General features: G+C 38.5%; 1 protein-coding gene across 1 annotated transcript in view; it reads left to right on the top strand.

Annotated features, from left to right (window-relative positions):
• EFEMP1 (EGF containing fibulin-like extracellular matrix protein 1) overlaps positions 1–19,099 on the top strand; it is a 47,595-nt gene extending 28,496 nt beyond the window's left edge. The window contains exons 4-10 of the mRNA XM_010289307.1: positions 6,692–6,814; positions 10,372–10,491; positions 12,870–12,989; positions 14,427–14,546; positions 16,008–16,131; positions 16,264–16,459; positions 18,435–19,099. Coding sequence (XP_010287609.1) covers positions 6,692–6,814; positions 10,372–10,491; positions 12,870–12,989; positions 14,427–14,546; positions 16,008–16,131; positions 16,264–16,459; positions 18,435–18,593 — 962 coding nt within the window. The 3' untranslated portion in view covers positions 18,594–19,099. The remainder of the gene's footprint in view (positions 1–6,691; positions 6,815–10,371; positions 10,492–12,869; positions 12,990–14,426; positions 14,547–16,007; positions 16,132–16,263; positions 16,460–18,434) is intronic.
• Positions 19,100–22,626: the final 3,527 nt, after the last annotated feature.

Here is a 22,626-nt window from a genome sequence, read left to right on the forward strand (position 1 = left end):
AAGAGCGAGTTTATGGGCTGCTACAGAGTTGCACAGAATTATAGACGCTACCTCATGACACTACTGGATAGTGACTGCACTGTTAGAGTGCAGGTCTTTATATTAACAGGTTTTGCCACTCCACAAGTGAGAAATTCCTCCAAATATTTGGTCTTTTGGTACCTACTGACCTGATGTTACGTAACACGTTTTGTGCTGGTATTTACCACTGCAAAGTGCAGCCTCCCAACACCAATGAGTTAAAAGTTGTCTGGGCATCCAGCCCAGATGAATAACATCCCAAATGTTGAAGGAAGTAGCAAGGGAAATAGAAAAGCCTTTGACAGAAATTGTTGATAGCTTGCTAAGGCTGGGGAGGGAACCAGGGAATTTGGAGGTTGCTAATGTTGTTCCTATGTGTAAGAAAGGATCAGGGAGGATCCAGGAAACAACATAGCAGTGAGCTTGGCCTCAGTTGCAAGAAGAATCTAAGAAACATAAATAAGGGACAGAATACTTAATTTGGTAAAATAAAGTAAGCCATACTCATGGCAGAACTACAGTGGGGCAATTTCTTCAAGTATTTTACCTTCAGCTAGTTATTTCTGAAAAGTACTAATATAAAATGTCTTACAGACAGGAAAGCTAACAAAGTACAGAAAGTGAAAGGTTTTACAGAATCCTGAAATCAAGTAAATTGTCCACAATACCTGCAGTACTGTGCAGATCATTGTACGTCTGATATCAGACTCACTGGTGCCATTGCTTACGTGGGAGGCAGTGTTTTTGGTTCAGATGAATCTATTAGAAAAATAGACCGAGTCATTTTCTGGTCTCACACTGAGAACACAAAAAATTTAAATGGATTAACTAAAATATTTATCATTTACATTCAAAACAAATGAAGAACAGCTTCACTGGAGTCAATGACAAGTGCAACACTGACTTCAGGAGAATCATTCTGGGTTTAGATTTGCATGAACTGTTCAGAAGCTGGTCCATTGGCACTGCTCAGTGGGGGCAGAAATAAGAAAATGACCTTATGGGATTCAAATTAAGAGCCATCTTTTTGATCTGGTGGAATATTCTGCTTACAAGATTGCTACAGACCAGAATAGCAAAAGCAACCTACAAACATTTTGTGACTTGTTTGAACATATTAATATACACACAAGCAAGGAGAGCATGAAGATGCCAGTGAGCAGCAAGAAGCTGAGCACGTCAATCCCAGGAGTAAAACACACCAGTTAGTTAAGAATACAGTTCTCCAACTTCGAGCACAAACAGGCAGGTATGAGCTAGAGGGGAAAAGGTTTAAGGTTTTAACACGAAGGGTAGATGTGGATGAGCATTATTTTTTCTACAAAAATTTGAAGCACTGGTGAAATGCATCTCACAAATTAATGTACTTCTCATAATAATACTAAGAAAATTACAGAGATTAAGCTGTTGCATAAGTGAGCAAGCTGCATGAGTCAGGGGGTTTGGGAAAAATGAGTCACAGCATAAAGGGAATGGAGCCAGGTTTGTAGCTCAGAAAGAGAGAGGCTAGGAAAGAGTTTCATGGATGCAGATAAGAGCCCAACAGAATGGATTGCAGTAGAGGAGTAAAAAAAAACTAACTAGCTCTAAAACAGGGAACTGCACACTGGATTGAGAGAAAGCTATAGCTAAAACGCAGGTCGGGCAAAATCTTTTGTACACAACTGATGGTTCAAATATAGAGCAAGCTGCCAAAGTCAGCAATGGAAGGACATAATTGTGTAAATCACTTCAAGAGAGAGTGCGGGTACATTTTTGAAAAATGAGGGAATCACTGGGTATAGCTATTAGTGAGGCTTGTGGAATTAAAACTATGAAATGCAAGCTGATTTCTGTTTTGAAGGAATACAGGAGCAAACTCTGCTGCCCTCCATGCTTCTCACTTATTTCTGTAGCACCCTGCAAATTTCAAACAGTAGCCTATACAAATCAGCATTATGTTAACCTGCAGATAGTTATTAATATAAAAGTCTTCTTAAATGAACTTTCTAGAATAGCCCTGGGGAGTACTGCAAAAGGATGAATCCCTGCCATCTGATGGCCATATTTACCATAGTACAGTTAAGGACCTCCGTAAACATTTCTGAAAGAGCAGTGTGGCTTACATGTAATTTAACTGAGACACCAGTGTCCTTAATTGTAGTGTTCCTCCCCTGACTTCTCTATTGAATCCAACTCTTTATATCAATTTAAGGTTTTTATAGAGCAGTAATCATTGCACCTTGATAGAGGACCATACCACCAATCCCATTTTGGGAATGGTAAGGTTTGACCAAGCCCAAGCCTGTTGGAAAAAAAGAATGAGATTCATATAAATAAAAACTGTGTCGTGATGCTTAATGGATCTGAATTCAGACTGTTCAGAGAACCTGAATTCCGTGTTCTGCAATCCCCCAAGGACTTGACTTTGAAACAGCCACATTCTCTTAGTGTAGTATTCTGGATCTAACACCTATAAACACCACATGGAAATTGAAGTACTCAATCCAACTGTATTTTACAAATTTTGTTACATTTTTTGTAACTGTTTAAAATACAAATAAATCCCGTAGTAAGTTTCCTTTTGAGTGGCCTATTGAAAGACTAAATTATCTGAGTTCAGTTATTACAATGACCAAGACACTGAAGGTAGCCCAGCTCCATTTTCAAGTGGGATCGATCTGCAAAAGGATTGTTAAGACACTCAGGCTATTCCAAAGGAAATTTTCCAACTACATAGGCTGTAACTGTCCAGAGAATAACTATCTGGGAATAAAAAAATCTGAGCAACATCTCTAAATCAGACTCAGAGATGCAGTGAGTTTAAGAACTAATCTATATTTCACAGGTTTCATGCAACAATCAAATACCACTGAGGTTGTTTAACAATTTTATACAAACTTACAGCTCTTGTTTATCTGTAGTGAACACCACAACCTTTTAAAACATTAGCCAAGATTAGAAAATAGAAAGAAATAAAGAAAGGGTAATGTTAAAATATTATTTTCATTATGGGTTACCAATGTAATTTAAATTGCCTACTCATGTAAGCAAATGTATGGGTAACACACAGAAATGAAAATTAAATGACAAAGTGGATGAGGAATGAGTTGAGGCTGTTTTCTGGTACAGCTTACAAGATACTTGCTAAGGTGGAAGCTTCAGCTGCAGCATCAGTTGTTGAAACATTTACCGAAACAAACTTCATCATGATGACACTAAATTTGGAAAAGAGGATGCAGAAGAAAGATGCTCAAGAATGAGCTTGTAAAAGCCCATTATTTTCTTTCTAGATCTGTTTCTTATACTGCACTCATCACTGTGGTATCTTGAGTGCTTTCCAGTAGTGCATTAAGCAACATGACAAACATCTGTCACATGTTTGTTCTCTCAGCCTCTCCCCAGAGACACAAGTGTGTGCAGTGCAGTGTCTTGTTTTAATTTTTTTAATTATTATAAATACATATGCACGTAACACATTATTAAACATTCATGCTAGGTCAGACAAACTTATCTTGCTCTTCAGATTAAAGCTGGTGAGCTCGGTGATGTTTCTGTAGGGGTTTCCCTTGGGAAAACAATTGGGAAGTTTCAGATCAGACAGATCCTAAACAATTGCAGATAGACAGTCTACCCATTCAAGAACCATGAACACATAAGTGGGAATCTCAGCTCAGTGTTGGCACCACCAGCATAAGATTATGCTATTTCATATAGGAAGAGAAGCATGTGTGTGTATTGGTAAATAACTACCTGTGCCACCTCAGAGAAAAATGTAGCTGATCTGCCTCATCCTAAGGAGACCTCCAACATTGATGTTGCTTCCTTTCTATGGCTGCCACTCCTTTATTGCTCCAGTAACTCTCAGGACAGTTAGGAAAAAGGACAGTTTCTCTAATGGAGAATGATTCAAGTCACATCGAGTGCCAAGAAGCTTAAGACTTCTCTTTGGGCCTCACTCAGACATAGATGCAGGGATCTGTGCAGCAACATCACATTGCAAAATCCACCAGTGCTTCTCTCCATACTCCGCAAGGGCTGGGCTGCTTCTGGTATCACACCAATACAATTCACATTTGGCACTGCTTTCAGCACTGAAGTCTTCCCCTCACTTCCTCACCCTTGTATCAGGCACAACAGTAGACCTATCTGTAATTCGTGCAATACTAAAGATTTCAGAACTCAATGTTCCAGCACTGAAACTTTTCTAGCTGCCTCTTGTTCTCCTCCCACAATATTTTCCTTGAAGCACTTAAGAAACATGATCTTCAGGCTGCCGGCCTTCCTCTAATATTACTGATCTCTTCACACAGATGTGAGCAGAACTGATCTGAGCATGGCAACCTACTGCCCTTCCCCATTGAAGGCTACAGGCTGCTTTCAAAGTCCACAAAAAAAAAAAAGAGGATTAGAGTTTACAAAGAACTCCCATCCATACTTTATTCCATATATCTGTTTCCCTAGCTTGCCTAGGGACTCAAATCTCAACAAAAGCCATCCAGCAAAACCAGACAAAATAGCAAAAAGTACCATGACAATGCAGAGTAACACCACCGATAAAGCTCTTCTGAAGTCCACCAAGAATACACCACATACCAAAATGCATTTTCATGGCATATAGAAGTCAGGCAGGATGTACAGTCACAGCTAATATGCAACCCAGTTCAGGAACCTAATTTGAGTAAGATGCTTAGGAGAGTTCTAAAATGATTCCTTGAAACGAGCCTCAAGAAAAGATTGTTCTTATAAACACTGATCTTTATGGCCGCAACACCGAGTCCTCCAAGAGTTTTAAGTGAGGCGGCAGCTAGGAGTCAAATAGTACTTTTGATTAATTGTTTTTCTTTCAAACTGAATTTAACACTGAGGGTGGGGGGATGTGTGTGAATCAAAGACCTTGAGTGTGTAAGCCAATCTAGTTTGCTTCAGTTTAACTGGTGTAGCTTATTATTCCATAGTAAGCAAGCTAAATGGAAATCAAGCCATGGATGCAAATGGCAACATAAGGACCTAATGCATTTTAAGTAATCTATCTTAAAAGGTCACTCACGTTAATTTTATGCATATATGAAGCTCCCAGATATCAAATAAACTTTCTTTGTTCCAGTACACTCTGCAACAAAAAGGATTTTAACTTTATTATAGCCATTTTATTTTCAACTTTCGTAGAAACTAGGAGTACACACAAAGCCCAGTGAAGTCTCTGCAAAGACTTGCATTGAACTCCACCGTGCTTTGGCTCAAACGTTTAATGATGTGTCAGGTTGGTATGAGGCAGCCAGCTACAGTCCCTGAAAGTCTTTACACCTGAGAATGTGCTTTTCAGCTGTCAGTACAGAACAATGCAGTCAGCAAGTCCTGCATCAACACAGCAGCTTTAGGACTGATAACTATGCAGAAATGCAATGAGCAGGCTAACATAAAAGGACTTTATTTTTCCTGTCAGATAAATAGAAGATATATGTTAAATATTTAGACATTTGGGGAAAGTGCAAACATTGAGAATTAAATCAAACTGTTGATGGTTTATTTTTTATTGAATCTTGTGGTCAAAATTGTTTTCATTTGCTATGAGAAAGAATCCATCATTTTTTCCAAAGCACCACCCAGAATCTGCCACTGGTGATGTTCTAACATCCCCAGTGCCTATACAAATAGAGAGGTCAGCTGAGATTTGTAAACTAGAGATCATAAGTTTTAAGGAATTTGTTTATTCAGCCTAAAGTCTCCAAATTGTGTACAATGCCAAAATTAAAAAGTCCTTTCACTGTACTGTGTCAGGTTACAATAAAAAGCTCTCCAAACATTCGGGACATTCAGATGAGAAAGCAAATTGTAATTCCATTTTAAGCAACCTATTTGTCAGCACATGCAGTTTAATTATAAATAAGTACCTCCAGCAGTTATAATGAGTAGGCAAAATCTAGATGATGTTTTTGTGCTTGTATAAACCTGCATTTAGAGTGAACTAAAAAGCTGCCTGAATTACACTGAAAAGTATTGGTTTAGTATGTGCATTTTTAGCTGTACTGTTCAAATACAAACATACATAAACCGTTTCCAAAGACTTTAGCAGATTGAGTGAATTAGGGGGATTTTCATGGGAATGACAAGAGGCAGATCTCTTCCTGATGAGAAGGCCACGACATACCAAGTTTCAAGTCCCTGTCCAAAGTATGGAGCATAGGAACCACACAAGAGAGATCACCAGACTCATCTTAGTATCAGCAAACCAACATATTTCTAACTCATCTCATTCTTGAGAAAGGGCTGAACTACATTTGTTGAAGTTTTCCAGAGTTATTCAGCATGCAACCAGCATGGGAAAAACACCACAAAACAAGAAAGTCAAATGATTAAAATATTATAAAGTTGCAAGAAGCTTACAGAAAGTTATAGTGATAAGTTCAAAACATTAATGGTATTTGACAAATAAGAGTATCTGATTGTTTAAAATAACCATATCTGAAAATATTTCCAAAATGCAGTATATCAGAACTTAAGACTATAAGAAATCTGATAACATTATGTCCTGCAAATACAATAAGCATTGAGATGACATATCTTTGCAGTATATTTGAACTTTGCTGCCTTCACTTACAGGTAGCTCAAAGATGGATAAAGCATTTCAACAGGCTAAATATTTTAAGTAAACTTTATGACTAATATTACATTTGTTTTTTTTATAAAGATATAGATGAATGTGCAACTGGAACCCATAACTGTAGAGCTGACCAAGTATGTGTCAATTTAAGAGGGTCCTTCAGCTGCCAGTGTCCTCCAGGCTATCAGAAACGAGGGGACCAGTGTGTTGGTAAGTGTTGCTCTCGAATTCTTTTCTTTTGTTATCTACAGTCGCAAACTTCATACTGATTGTAAAGTGTATAGGTATGTGCACTGTAAAATAGCTATACAACTTTGAAATGCAATGGAATAATCACTTTATCACAATAATTAATCACTAAAACATGGAACTAGAAACTATTTTAAGTATAATCAACAGTTAGAGTTGAACTTCACAAGATTAATTTTCCTAATACTTACCATTGTGTTTATTGTTTGTATTGGGGTACTGCCTAACATCCCAGATACAGTCATAAGTCTACTACAGCGGCAAACTAAAGCATATCTTTGCACTGACCTCAGTGAGACTTGACTCCAGATCTGTAGGACCAAGCACTACCTTCACACAAACCTAATCCCTGCTCTGCAAAGCCCCCTTGGACAGTCTGTTTCAGTACTCAGCTTTATGAGGATAAATGAGAGAGATGGAAACTCTGAATGCAGGTATATGGTCTTTGCAACTTATAAACCACTATGCTTTATTCTCTTTTGTGACAAAGTAAGATATTAGCACCCTTGACACCTACACAAGTATAGCATTAAATTCAAGTGCAGTGTCAAAGCTGCATCTTTCCTATTGCATCTTCATTTGAGGAGATTATGCAAAAATGCCATTACTCCGTTCCTTCAGTCCTCCTTTAGCCTTTATTTAACTCCTCTTTAATCATTATTTCAATGGATGAATTACTTTCATAGGCAATCCAGCCTTAAGTCTTAGGTTTGTCAGAGATAATAAAAACTATGAAATAAGAGAATCAAGTATATACATCATGAGGTGATATTCAAGACCGCCTCTTGTAAGACACAGACTGAACGACAGAACTTCAGGTTTTCTTCTTTTTCTTTACGTTAGGGATCCTGCATTTGAAAGTGTTTAAGACTTTTTTTTATTTTTAAGCTCTTTCAAAAAGCCTTGCTAAGGCTATAGGTAGTCACTGCCTAACACAGGGCTGCAGGAAGGAAACTGCTGACATTTTCAGTACACATCTAGACTAATTTAAATTTCTGGGCATGGCTCTTTCTTTAGGGTTCTGATCCAAGGGCCGTAGAAATCAACCCCAAAATTCTTACCTCTTTCCTAAGAGATGTGGATCAGGCCCTCAACTGTCAAATTGGTGCAAACACAGATAATCTGATTTTTCTCGGTTCTCTGTGCAAGAGTAGGATGAATAGTTTGGAATGTAGGTAGAGGAAAATAGGTCATTGATTTTTAAAATATCTGGGGTTTATTTAGCCTTTTTAGAGCAGGTAAAGTATATTACCGCTATGCAATAGCACTTTTTATGTCAAGACCCATGGTGCTAACTGAAAGTCTCATGGGACACGTTACAGCACTCAAAAGCAGCAGAATGATACACCCTTATATCTACTTGTTCATACATTTATGCATCTAAATCTATCCATGAAGATGCCTGGAAAGTGACATTTCCCTTCTATTTAGGTCAAAACCAAGAATAACACCTGTGTTACATATTACACACTGACCTAAATTATAAGTACATCCCTACGCTCAGTACTGTCAGCATTTCAGAATAAAGCCTGTCTTTGGGGATTTCATAACAACTTAGCCAGAAAATGTTCTTGGGGCCAGATCTTGATAGAGGTTCTCCATATGGGAGGAAATGTTTCTCAAATTTGAAAGAAATTTTTCCAGACTATTTTGGCTTCAAGGTAGAGGGAGAAAAGGACTCATTTCTAACAATTGATGGATTTTACTCTAAACGCACTAATCATTTCTGTCTTTTTTTGATTTTTTTTTTTTATTTGCTTGTTCACATATTGCAAAATTAGTCTTTTCTGAAACATGGGACCGCAGATAGAATGAATTGTTTGCTGGCATTACTTCCAACAGAAGATTTGGCCAAACTGATAAGATAACATTTAGCCCTTAGATCTGCATGGAGCTGATGTGCCTAATCCCACAAGAAAAACTCCCACTGAACTAGAGTCAGATCCTGGAAGCATTTATATGCATAAATGCAGTACCTAAGCAGCACAGCATTGCTCATAGGTCTGTATTGTATAATCAGATCTTTAAACAGCAATTTGTAAGAGCTTAGTCCCGTAAAAGTCAAGGATGGAAGAGATCTGCTGTGCCTCCTAATTTATTCCACTTCCAAATTTCTCTCTGCAGAAGAGTTACAGCAACAATTGCTACTGTACAGATAGCCAGGAATTTTCCAGCATAAGCCTTTTCATTCAGAACCATCCAAAACACTCCACTGCTGAGTTTAGCCCCAAACAGCAGCTGCAAATTCAGCAAAGAAAGGGTTAACTTGAAGAATATTTTTTCACTTGATATTAAAACAAACACTTTCCTCATTATAAAAAAAAAAGTCTTGGCCTCTTTTTAAACACATCTATGGTGGAAACAGCTGGAGGTAGGAAACTCAAGATCTGGCATGGATATGGGAAGTGCCTTTCTTTGTTCCAGTGAAAACTGGTCTTATTTGTCTGAAGCATTGAGCCTTTGAAATCTCACATTGTGTACACGTACAGAACATGGCATTGATTTCTTCACCAAGCTTAAGCAGGCTATAACTAAAGACGGCTGCTGCACATACCTGGATGATCAGCATTGTGGCATATTTTAAAGAGTGTTTTTCAGACAAAAACAGAGTCAGTATCTCCTCCAGAATGCAAGGAAATCTTTTCAAATGGAGAGGTAAAAGAATGGGCTGTCGCACATTTTGTATGGTTTGCAGGTGAAAACCCTGCTCCAATGCACATTAGGAATGCTGAAACTTGGAAAGGCAGCCTGCTCCACCTCAAAACCAGGGCTAATCTGCAAGGAGGGTCTGTGGAAAGTTAATACTGCCTGAGATAGCACCAACTTCAGCCCATCCAATCACCTTCCCTGGCACCAGAGCGCAGCCGGAAAGTGCTAGTGCTGCTGTATGGAAAGGTATGCAGGAGAGGCAGAGAGGGGACCGGGAGCAATGGCAACCCCTTGGGGGAGGAAGCCAGTTTCTGGGGGATCCCTGCAGAAGCACAGCCACCTGTTTGCTTTTCAGGCCCATTAATCTTCTATCCTTGCCGTTCCCCTGTACTTGCACAGAAAATTTGGACTCTTCCTAATGGAGCTGAAAAGATTTAGTACATCCTAAGAGTGCTGTGTGCAAATTTTTGGAAAAACAAGAGCTACAAGCCACATCACTGTGTTGATCGGCATTATGTCTGCTCATGAGAAAACTCGATTGAAAAAGCACAACAAAACATTCCCAGTTTTACCTACACAAAATAAACAAGACTAAGCAGTACTGTGGAACTGAATCAAAAATAAAGTTGGAATGTGTATTGATCTCAGTGGATGGAAGACAATCAGCATAAAACAGTTTTTTACAGTAGTCAAAGAAAAAGTTAAATAATATTGCCATTAATTATCCATGGAAGCAATACCTGGTTCACATAAGCTTTTATCCCTGCTTTTAATCAAGTGCAATTAACTTTACAGTTTCTTTGGACACAAGACAGCAACAGTGAACTGCTGTGATTCCATTTGAACTAATTTCTTTTTCGGTAACTCAGACATCGACGAATGCACCCTGCCTCCATATTGCCACCATCGATGCGTGAACACTCCCGGTTCCTATTATTGCCAGTGCAATGCCGGTTTCCAGTTAGCCTCCAACAACCACACCTGTGTAGGTAAGAACTTCTCTGCACATACTTACACACAAGCTCACTTGGTATAGAGACAAATACTATTGAAATTTACTAGTTGAAATTTAACTACCTTCATCCCAACTTAAAAGAAAGAAATACCAACCGGTAAGACATACCCATTGCTCTATTGAGACGCTCTCCTGCAAGTGATCTGAGAAGTACAAGAGGGTTATAGAGAAAATTGGAGCCCTACTGAAAAGCTGTTATTTTGTCAGCATAGCAGGTTTCTGAGGAGCATCTAGTTTGGCAAGTGGAACCCTGGAGTTTTATATACATTATTTAATCTTACATTTAATTATTCTTTCAGTTCTGGTGGATCACTTTGCATGATCATTGGCTTTCATGACATTATTCCCAGTTCATGCAACACAAAGGCTGGAACTGGAAACCAGGGAAAACAATACTGTACAACTGCAGTTAAGTGTAATTATCCTCAGCGTGTGGTAAATATAGTGAGAAAAGAAAGCATCGATAAATGTCACATATTAATATCTAGAAAATTATGTTAAAAATGAAAATGAGAGTCATTAGGGAAGAGTGACCCTTTAGAGGTGATCCTTCCTTTAGCAGTAAAACAGTTAGGGAAGCCTTGCAGTAAAACTTTAAGACTATTTGAAATCGTAAGTTCTGTTCTAGAAGAATTAGAGTAATAATAAAAAGGTAACTATGTCTGCTGAAGTGCAGAGAGACTGGCCATAAAAAAAAAAAAAATCAAGAGACTGGTGATGGAGATGGTCAGAACTTCTTTAGGGCTATAATTTTTATATAAAATCTCTATTACATTTTTAATATATAAAAATCAATCTGGGTTTTACAGCTTCTACCATTATTTCCAAGCATTGCCATATCTTATCAAGTATCCTGGCACACTGCCTAGCACTGAAGTGAGAGGAATTTCTTGTTTTTCACCAAATCATAGGGTAGAAAATTGCACATGGACACACCATAACCATGTGACAAGTTGTTACTTACTTGACCCTTTCCGTGGCTCAAATGCAAGGTGTATTCTTTTAGTTACACTTACAAATCCATGACAACTCCAAGTTTGCTAGGTGCTTCACCAAAACACCCCTTCTCTAACTTGCTGGCCTCCCAGCCTAAGAAGGCATACTCCCACCAGGAAAGGTGGGATAAAACTTAAGAAAAATCTGTAAATGCATGGTTGCTGCATCAAGACAGACTTTCACATCTGCAACAGTCATCTGGCAGAAGTGATACTTGACAGCTGTACCAATTACATTTGTGTTACAACTTCTGCATATATTGAAAGTGGGTCAATATTTCTTGGAAAGAAAACAAACAGAATTGTGGCTTTGGCTAGCTTATTTATTCCTTCTGGTAGCATTGTCATGATGTACATTCTTTGCACTGTTGCCTGAAATTAACTAAAAGGACGACGAAAAAAGCCTTTGTAATCAGTTTTCCCTTATTACCATTCATTTTCAGGACTAGGACGTTCATCATATAGATAATTAATTTCCTCCTTGTTGATTTTTGTGAATGCCTAATCTTAGTAGTCTTTGTCCGTTTTTAGTTGTATCTGTGTCTTGCTGACATTTATAAGCATTTGCAAAAGCCATGAACTCAAGATCTTTTCTTTCCCAAATGCAGCTCTCTACTAATACTTGTATCTGATAAACACAAATACGAATGGAAAACATGCGAGAAGGAGTACAGGGGAAAAATACCCTAAAAATCTACAGAGTGAATGACAGAGGCAGCAGTTAGTCAACAGCCTATGAAAAACAAGTGTTATAGATTCCAGAGGTGATGACAGTTACATAAACTTGCCATTAAAAATTGCTTCTCTTCTCATACCACAGTGTTCTCACATATGTTCTTAGGATGGGCACATCATGGAAAAAATCTAGCACAGAAACATACCTTCCCCCAATATGGTCGAGGCCTTACAGCATTGCAAAACTCTACTGGCCTCAAAGGCTCATGTTATAATTGTAATGGAATTTAAAAGAACAAATTTTAAGAGTAATAAATAGCTCAAATAAATCTTAACCACTGCATGCTGAGAGGTCTTATCAGTATGTGTTCCTTATATCAATTATTTATAGAGACTTGGCATTTCATACCTGAAAAAAGACTCTGGAATGTGGAGTTTAATAGCCACACTAAACATTTTTGGAAGAATTCATCACACATTAGAATAACTCTCATTCCTGGAAAAATACTTTTTTCCTACATGGAATGTAAAGCATAGATCTGACATTGTTCCAGTGACTGCAGTTCTATATTGATATAGTCAACTGAGCTTCTGCTAGCAATAGGCCCAGACTAAGGACTAATCCACTTAATCAGCCTAATTACCAGCTACACAAGATAAAGATCTGTAATTTTTCTTTCAGACATAAACGAATGTGATGCCAATAACCCGTGTGCACAACAGTGTTACAATATACTGGGTTCTTTCATCTGTCAGTGTAATCCAGGATTTGAGTTAAGCAGTGACAGAATCAACTGTGAAGGTAAGCAATTTCTTTTGTCTTGGAAGAACATTTTTTTTTTTCTTCCATTATTTTCCCAGAAGTCTTTCAGTGAACGAAGGGATAAAAATTCAAGAGGAACCACACTGTGGGTGCAGTTTGTAGCCAAACCCTTAAGACATTTACTTTTTTACATTGCAAATGTGGTTGCTAATACACACCTTAGCAGCTGTATTCAAGTACACGTAGGTATGGGTATCTCTTTAATAGTAAGTGCAAAACAGGACAGACATTACTACACTTTAGATCACAGCTGGGAAGAATAAGGCTTCCGAATACTTATTTCAGAAACTCAGTTGAATTGTGTGTGGTCTAATGCTGATGACCATCAAATGAATCAGAAAGGAATGCAAACTAAAAACAAGTGCAATTTAGTGTGCTGTTAGGCTCCTCTGAAAATAAAACCTCAAATTTGTGATTTTAAGGAAGCGACAATTGTGCTTTCAAGCCTGTGTATACAAACAGCATGTCTCCTGATGATTATACAATCAACACTATTTTCTCTGCCAGTGCCTCCACAGGGGTCCTCTAATCTCCTTTTGGACACATGATGATCTCACCCTTAAAGCCCATATCCTTTCTACCAGTCTTTGAGCCAAAGAGGTCTTTTTGGTTTACCACTGCCCTCCTAAACAAGCCAGCAGAGCTATTACAGATGCTCCCTCTCCAAGCTTCTTAAGCTAATCCTACTTGCAAGCAAACAGAACAGGGAGCAGCAAGTATGCAGGCTCCAAGGGCATCCCTGACAAAAATTAAGAACTAGGCTCAAGCCTCAGAGGCAGTAGGAGGGAGTTACGCTGTTTTCCAAGCCATTCCCTAGTTTTGATAGGTTTTCATTTATGATTCATTCAGAATTTAATTTCCAGTTAATGGCATATACGGTTAAATTCTGTTTCACACTACACTTCTCTATCAAGGGACTGATGGTTACACAAGGATAAAAAAAGCAAAAGAGAATGGTATGCACTGAGTATTACTTGAAGACAAAAAGTAGGCCTTACCCTCTTTCCCAAAGAGCTATTCCATTAAGGTAGGGCACAAATATAAAGGCAGTATTTTTGCCTTACTAACTAATCTCACATCTGTGTTTCTTGTGAAAGTAATCATAGTTTGGAATACTAAAACTATAAATTCTTTCAAGAGTTGTTTTCCCAAACCCATTCTGAAGTCTAACTTAGCTTTGCTTTCTCAAATCCAAAATTCTCATTTGGGAAGATTATTGATAAAACACAAGTAGAACTAGCCCTTCTGTTTGCAACTTTGAGGCATTAAGCAGTACAGTTCAGTTTTTTGACAACTTATCATTTTTAGACAGAATTAATTTTTTCCTGTTAGAACCAGCACTTAGCTATTCTGTTGAGTTCTGTAACAAGGTAGATGTTAAAAAACAATAAGTTTAAGCTCTTTTGCTCTCTGCAGACACTGATGAATGCAGAACCTCAAGTTACATATGTCAGTATCAGTGTGTCAATGAACCAGGAAAATTCTCATGTGTCTGCCCTGAAGGATACCAGGTAGTAGGAGGCAGAACATGTCAAGGTAAGTGCCCTCATCTTAGCAGTCTCCATAGTGCATTACTAACGCCACTGTTTCAGGCAAGACTAAGAATGCTTGCTATCCAAGTGTTTGTATTTCGTGACAGGATTACCATTACATTAGCAAAAGATATGTTGATAAAGCATTTGATGATTAATTGAATATCTTCTATTAACTCATACTTGAATCCTTCAGATTCTTAGGACAAAACTTCAGTTTTTACAACTCCCATGTAAAACTTGTCTTCGATGTTTAGGTAGTGAGTCTAAGTTTGAGACATTTATCTCTGAAGAAAATCAGGCTGCTTTTGTAGACACTAAACCTGGCTTTGTATCATATTTTATAGAGGTTCCTAAATCCAGCCACAGTAGAAGTGAAAGATATGTTTCTTCTGATAACAGGAGAAAAAAGTGCAAGACTTGAGCAGCTTAGATAAATTATGTTTAGCAAAGTAAATGTTCTGGTCAGGTGCCACCAAATGCCAGAGAGTTTTAAAGTTTGTGGTTTTTAACTCACTGGTGCTAAATGTGCATCTTATTAGAGAATATTGCAGAAGAACATATTAAGTGCAACAACCACTGCTTATGTAATCCAGAAACCAATTTAACAGTCATTTTTAGAAATAAACAGGTATGCTAATTATAGGCAGAAGGGACAAAGTAGTAATTCAAATTTTGTTACTCGTATTTTTATTAATTTCAGATTCATTTCTTTCCCTTCCTAAGAACAGCAGCTGATACTGAACATTGTGGGGTCATTAGTTTGGCCATCTAAAAATCTGTTTATGCCTTCTGAGAGATTACATTTGAATAAACCCTTTCTGTGACTGTTAATTTCGGGAGACCATGTAAGTAGACAGTAATGGAGTTCTGGCACTGACAGGATAATAGAGCATTAATACCACACAAGTCTAGCTGTCCCCACCTCCATTTAGGGTTATCTTCCCAGGGGGAAAAAAAGAAAGCTCTACTTCGCACAATAAACAAAATTTTCATTATTCCTTTCAAAGCTATTTCAGTTAAAATATAACCATTAACTAAGCATTTTCATTAGACCATGAAACTCAGGCAATTAAAAGTGACAACCTGCAAAAGGCAGGAAATCACAGTTCTGCCTCAAAACCTTTTTCTTCTGTCTACTAGATATCTTCTGGTATAAAATCATTCTTTGCTAATTAGAAACTTCACAGTATTTCTACAGTTGCATTACATACGATTCATGTGTTTTAGTCAACTAAAAAAATCCCCAAACTTCATTAACACAATTCATTTATTAACAAATTTATTCAATTTCTGCATAGAGAAACCCTTTATAGACAGGCCCCAGAAAAGCAGGTAAAGAGAGACCTGTTTGGTTTCATCAGACAAGCAGGTGGCTTCTTGTTGTTGTTGAGGACATTGTGTTTCTTTTTGGAGCAAACTCATTTCCATCTGCTTTGACAGAGTCCTTTTTCTTTCCTCCTAGATATAAATGAATGTGAGACTACTAACGAATGCAGAGAGGATGAAATTTGCTGGAATTACCACGGAGGATTTCGCTGTTACCCAAGAAATCCTTGTCAAGAGCCTTATGTTCTTACATCTGAGAAGTAAGAGGAAAATTAGTCTTTTTTTTTTTTTGGCTCATCCTCAACAGGCAGCATGATCAAATACAACTGAAAGCAGTACCATTTGTTTGCAACTATCACAGTTTCATCCCTTTTTTTTTTTTTTCTTTTCAGCCGCTGCGTCTGCCCTGTTTCAAATGCCATTTGCCGAGAGCTGCCTTACTCTGTTGTGTACAAATACATGAGCATCCGTTCAGACAGAACAGTACCATCAGACATCTTCCAGATTCAGGCAACCACTATTTACCCTAATACTATTAACACATTCCGGATCAAATCTGGAAATGAAAATGGAGAATTTTACCTGAGAGTGAGTATTGGTGGGAGTTGGACCCTGAGCAGGGCATAAAAGCCACTGGTGCTACCAACATGTTATAGTGCCTTGCCATTTTGACAAATCCATCAAATGTCCCCGTAAGAGTATCACAGCATCCCAAAGTTTATCAACTTTTTGATACTTCCTTATTAAATGTGCTTGGTTTCCAAATTTTGAAAAGCCTTTTACTTTCCTACCTGAAAACTCTAAACTGAGAATCAAACTGTTTCTTTCAAATGAGTACAACACTAGTAGCAATAATGAATATTTAGCAGTCCTGTGATACCAGTGTCAGACACAAATGAAAAATCTATGCTTTTCACTCTCTCTATCAACACCCCATGTATATGTATATTTAGGAGGGGATTATAGAAAGATTCCTTGTACAATTACTTTCATTAAGTTTCCCATTTTTGTGAAAAAGAATAATAGCTTGGGATGGGGCACTGATTTCTACAGTGCTAAGTCCAGGCCACCTTGCAAAGGTTTTGTGTCAAGACATCCTTAAACCTTTATTTTCTCAAAGTGCTGCAACTATTTTGGAAAACCACAACAGTTCAAATGACTTACAATAGCAGTATTTCCTGTTCGCGTAATGCATTCAAGTAGATACACATGAATGAAAGTGACTATAACATCTGCTTTTTAAGATTTTTTTGGAAGAAATCTGATTTTCTTGGACGCTTGTAATATTTACAAATTCCTGGGAAATCCTTTTTGCTTCATATGTGGGTTTACACTCAGTAAAACAGCATGAGCACAAAAAAATTAAATCATAAATATATTAATTGGAAGGTTTTCATTTTTGTTTATTTTTCTTCGAATCTTAAGATCAGGGCATTTTGAAAATAAATCCAGAAAGTGTACTAAGATATGGCACTGTTTATTTACACGATGTTTCCCCAAGATGGGAATGAGGAAGTACTCATCTGCATCTCACTTCTTCTGGTATAGCCTATAATCCAGTGCTTTTCCCTGGATTTATTACACATCAAAACCCCATAGCTACCCCCAAACTGAAAACAGTTAATTTGCTTAAAGAACAGGACACTCCAACTCTAGCTTGGGGTTAGACCCCAATCTAGCCTTCAGACTGACTTTTCTTTAGACTAACAAATCCAATCTTCCGTTGCCACCCAACAAGGAATTGCAGGCCTTAAGTAAGGAAGCGTGTGTTTATTCCTGCCAAGGGACTGTGGTAAACAAAGGCTTACTTAGAAGTTATTCCTATTGTGGTAGCAAAAGTCTGAGCTGGGCCTCAGATACAGCACATGGATTGGATTCATCTGTATACCCTACTCCTTAGACACGGTGAGAGAATATTTGTAGTAGATGGAGTTTACCCTTTTATTATCATCTGTAAATTACAAAGCTTTTTAGCAAACCAGCAGCATGCCACAGACAAGGGCTGTCAGCATTCCCCGGCAGCATGATCCCAGACTGGGAAAAGAGCTTCAGAGCAGTACAAGACCGGGATGGCAATAGGCACGTCAGCTGCAAAAGTTCCCAGTGTTTACAAGGGGAGCACGACTTCTTCTCAAGTGTGAGCCATGAGACAGATTTAGAGTTTCCACTGAACAAGCTACATCACTGCTAAAGACATTAGGTCTCTTGTTTTACTTATTCTTCATACATTTTAAAAGCTGATAGATGGGGATAAAAAACAAAGACCATCCTGGGATAGATTACCACTTTTCACATCCTTTAGGAGAGTCAGCATAACCAGGAACAGATTTTGCAGTGCAGTTTATTCCTCTGAGCCTTAGTCAGGTAAAGTTTTCCCTGCAGCAAAGCCAGGTGTGAGATTAGTCATGGCCATTGAAAAATGTTAAAAGAATACTTGCATTGTATATCTGTGTGCTGAGACAGAGCATTTTTACAGCATAGTAACACGCAAGCACTCTCTTGACACAAACTAGGGAATCGTTTCAGATTTGACTGAATTAAACTTTTTTTGTTGTTCTTTCAGCAAACAAGCGCCGTAAGTGCAATGCTTGTACTGGTGAAATCACTATCAGGACCAAGAGAACACATTGTGGATCTGGAGATGCTAACAGTCAACAGCTTGAATTATCGTACAAGCTCGGTGTTAAGATTAACAATAATAGTGGGACCTTATGCATTTTAGTGGTTTTCAATAACCCTTCACTGGCACTTAAAGCAGCCAAAGAGTATTATCTTAAAGAAAGCACTTACTATTTTATTTATAGATTTTGCTCTCTTTTTTTTTTTAAGATTTGTTTAGTAAGTTGGTATCTTTAATCCACACATTACACCTGTAATTCAAAATTAGTAGATGTGTTCCATAGTATAACATGGGCATTGTCACTTTCTGTATAAAGATTTAAATCTTTTTTATTACCTTTCTTGGACTAGTTACATACTACGCTTTTGTACAAGAACTGTATGTTCATACTATCTTGTAAAACTTCACACACCCTTCCTAGCCAAATAGGTCATGCAATTAAAAGGTGATCTTCTGTGTTCTTTTTATTTTAAATTCTAATGCAGCTACACCGACAATCTCAAAAAGAAAAAATTATATAGGATGAATGATACACAAAGTAACGGTTATCTGATAAGCTAAAATATATTTCTTCTTTTTAACAACTTTGTAACAAAAGATAACAGTCAATAAAAATCTATTTCTGTAGACATTTATGTGCTATCATTTGGTTTTTCTAATCTGGGTTGGAAGTAAAGTTACATCATGAGAAGTGTTTTGCATTAGGTTTTTATATGCAGATTGCGTTAACCATACCACGGAATAACATTCTGCTCTCTCCAAGAAAAATAAACCATAAGAAGAAAATTTCTCTAACAATGAGAAACTCCAAATGGAGAATCGCCACACAGGGTACACGTGTCCATGCTTTCTCCCAAGAACACTGTTGGTAGTTACCGGTTAGATACATACAGCATTTTCAGACAGAAGTTAACATGCTATTTTTCCAGCAATACTATGTTGTACACTAAGAATTGAGTGCATTTGCTTATTAAGTTATATTTTCAGGCACTCAGTCCTATTTCTGCTCTTACAACTCAGATGTACCATGTACAGTGTTCATAAAATCTTTCTAATTCAAGAACTAATAACATCTTTTGTAATATGTAAAATCTTATTTCTTGTTTAAAATGTAGTAGTTAATCCTCTGATGTACAAAATTTTTAATAAAGCTCTCTTACCATATTGTATTTAGTCTTTTTTGAGGTAGTTCATTGGCTGCATTAGGGGGCTGAATTGTCAGCTACTGTGGGAGTCAAAGCCCCACTGAGTGACCCAGATCTCAGTCTACATAGAAGACTAAAAATACAATTCCTTTGTAGAAAGACAAACTTATTACCTGCTGAGTTTTAGTTTTACTGAAATTTTAAAAAGGAAAAATATACCAACATACACACATTGCTAGATAGTTGCTAATTTGCAGGAAGGAGCCTGTTTTCTACTTAAAATTAATTTTCTATAGAAAATATGTGAATAGTGCATACATTATACACAGAAAAAATCCTCTTGTGGTGCAGACCAACAGATTCACATTTTTTCATGTCAATCACCCTCAGTGACTGCTTTCAAGGAATGTGCCGAAAGCAGCAACGAGCATGGCCGGAGAACTTGGCATCCAGAGGTCCTGCACAGCAAGACGGCAAAAATTTGCTCCAGAATATAACTTTGCGCAGGCCACAACCGCGCTGGTTTAGGGTGACACATCCCCCACACTCAGACAAATTGCAGAGCAGGACCCCATTACCCAATGATCATTCCTTCAGGCTGTCATTTGTGGCTTTAAACAAATACTTCAGCTGCCAAAAAGGTCAGAGCATATGGTTGTGGCATAGGCCAAAAAAATAGTGCAGGCACTGGGTCACATTTGCTTGCCCTGGGGCCCCAGAGCTGTGGGATAAGACCCCAGGTAGCCTTCATCCCTCTCTGCAGAGAAGAGCTCACCAATACAAACCCAGCTGCTTTGCAGAGGGATTTAATTGGTGTCTTCCATGGTGAAAACCCTCTGATATATAGAGTTTGGCTTGCAGGAAGCTCCTTCCTCTCCCCAGAGGAATTCCTCCCCATTCATCATCACTACAAATCCTCTTGGTTTGAAAGGCAACTCCTCACCCCACACAAGTACTGAGCACAACGCCTCTAACCTCCTCCTTCTCCCTGCAATTCTTGCGGCAAGCAGCATGCTCTCACCTCCGTACTTAGTTTGTCAACTAACAATTTCCCTCTATGTAGTCTGCCCTCAGAAACTAGCTGTGCTGGCCTCCAAGTATCCCACTCTGTCCCCAACATTGGCACTGTTCTTGTACACTGACTTTTAGCTTCCCAAGTTGTGTGATTCAGCATCGCCCATTCCAAGAAACAATCAATTTTGTTGTTGTTTCTAGGTTTAAAATGGGCAGTTTCCTCACATCTGGTAGAGCAGTACTTGAGAAGTGGCCCAGAGGAGGCTGAAGTGGCTTTGCCTCCTTCAGTCCTGAGACTTGCAAGGCACCAGGCTGGTCACTGCTGCAAATCAGACAGACACAAATCATCCCCAGGCTGCCAGGCTCTGCCCCAAGGAGTCACTCTATCTTCACATTCTGCCAAAATAAACAGGGTGCTCATTTGCACCAGTTTTATCACCAGCACTTTTAATCCTTTTAAATCTTGGCTTATCAGACACTGATCCAAAACTGATCATTATATAGATCATATCGAAAAATATATAGTCATCAAATGGCACAAACAGCAGAGGCAGTTGTAGCTTGTCCATGTGCCCAGGCCATACTCAGCCCGCTTGTTCCTCCACATCCCATCATGCTCATAGACTTGGCTTAAACCATTTTATTTTTGCACAAGCTGTCCTGCCAACCACCCTCCTCCCCATCTGTTTGCAATGTTCAGGTCTATACGAGACCACTTACAGCCCAAACTAGCCAAGTCAGAGGTTATCACACATCGCTCAGGAGCACAGATCCAGATACTTGCCATTATATAGCTACGAGTTGGTTGAGACCTAAACGCAGTCACTGGGTGTGGGCACCACTCTCTACACACAACGTTAATCACAGCACTTTTATGGAAGCAAGGAGCTGAGATAACAGCAGCCCCTCCAAACCAAAACACGAGCAGGCAAGCAAAGCAAGCCAGGGACTACAGCAGGACTGTGCAGAAATTGTAAGGGGGTGGTTGCTATTGTTTTGGATAGGGGTGCGGTACACGATTGAGCATGAGAGTGTCCGAAATAAGTCCTTAATCACAGTGAGAAGATGGTTCAGAGCCTGAACAAGGAGAGCTCTCGTATGCAACGTTGTGCCAGAAAGCCTGTGTGTTGTTAGGAGGGAAACCCAAAGGTTCATCCGATTCTCCAGGAAAGCAGGTCTTCATGTTTCTTGCAGAGGATAAGGAGCTGCAGCAAACACGCAACAAGAGTCTAAATAGCTACTTGGGTTAAAAGGGACCCTGAAATCCCAAGAAATTATGAGAGTAAAGTTTTTACTCAGCCTTCGCTATATCCTACCAGCATGACCATTTTCAATAACATGCCCCAAGAAAGATTCTCATATAAATCTCTGTCACTGTTGTAGAAGAATCTAAATCAGGATCACATGCAAAGTTTAATATCTTCTCAGAAATAGAAAACAGGGAGATAAAAGTAAAAGAAAATAGGACTGAGTAAACAGAACTTAAGGAAATAGAAACGCAAGTTCATTCACTTCCCCGAGACCACCTGAACACAGTGCAGTGGGATTATTTTGTTTGGAAGGCTCACAAATTCAAGTTTATTGTTGAATCCCGTTTCCATGACTGCAAAGAGTTGCTTATGTTTTGAATGATCATCCATGTTTCTAACTTTATAACTTGCCTATTAAAATATAGAACAGCTGCTGCCCCAGTCAGCTGTTCAGCATATGGAGCCCACCAGGGACAAAGCCCACTGTTAACACCGAGAATTATTTTTAACGCCCTCACATTTCTAAACCTCACCATCATCTCAGCAAAATGGCACGTTTCCACACTTCCCAGCTGGGGGAACACCTGCATAATGCAAAACTGAACTGTGCTGCATCTGGTACAAAAACCAATTTCATTTCATCTGGCCAGAAGAAAAAGTTACCAGCCCCAGTGAACAGAAACAGGGCAAAAAGTCAACTGTGTTTTATATCTGGGGAAAGGCAGA

The sequence above is a fragment of the Phaethon lepturus genome, unplaced genomic scaffold (assembly GCF_000687285.1).
Source record: "Phaethon lepturus isolate BGI_N335 unplaced genomic scaffold, ASM68728v1 scaffold49756, whole genome shotgun sequence".
NCBI lineage: Eukaryota > Metazoa > Chordata > Aves > Phaethontiformes > Phaethontidae > Phaethon > Phaethon lepturus.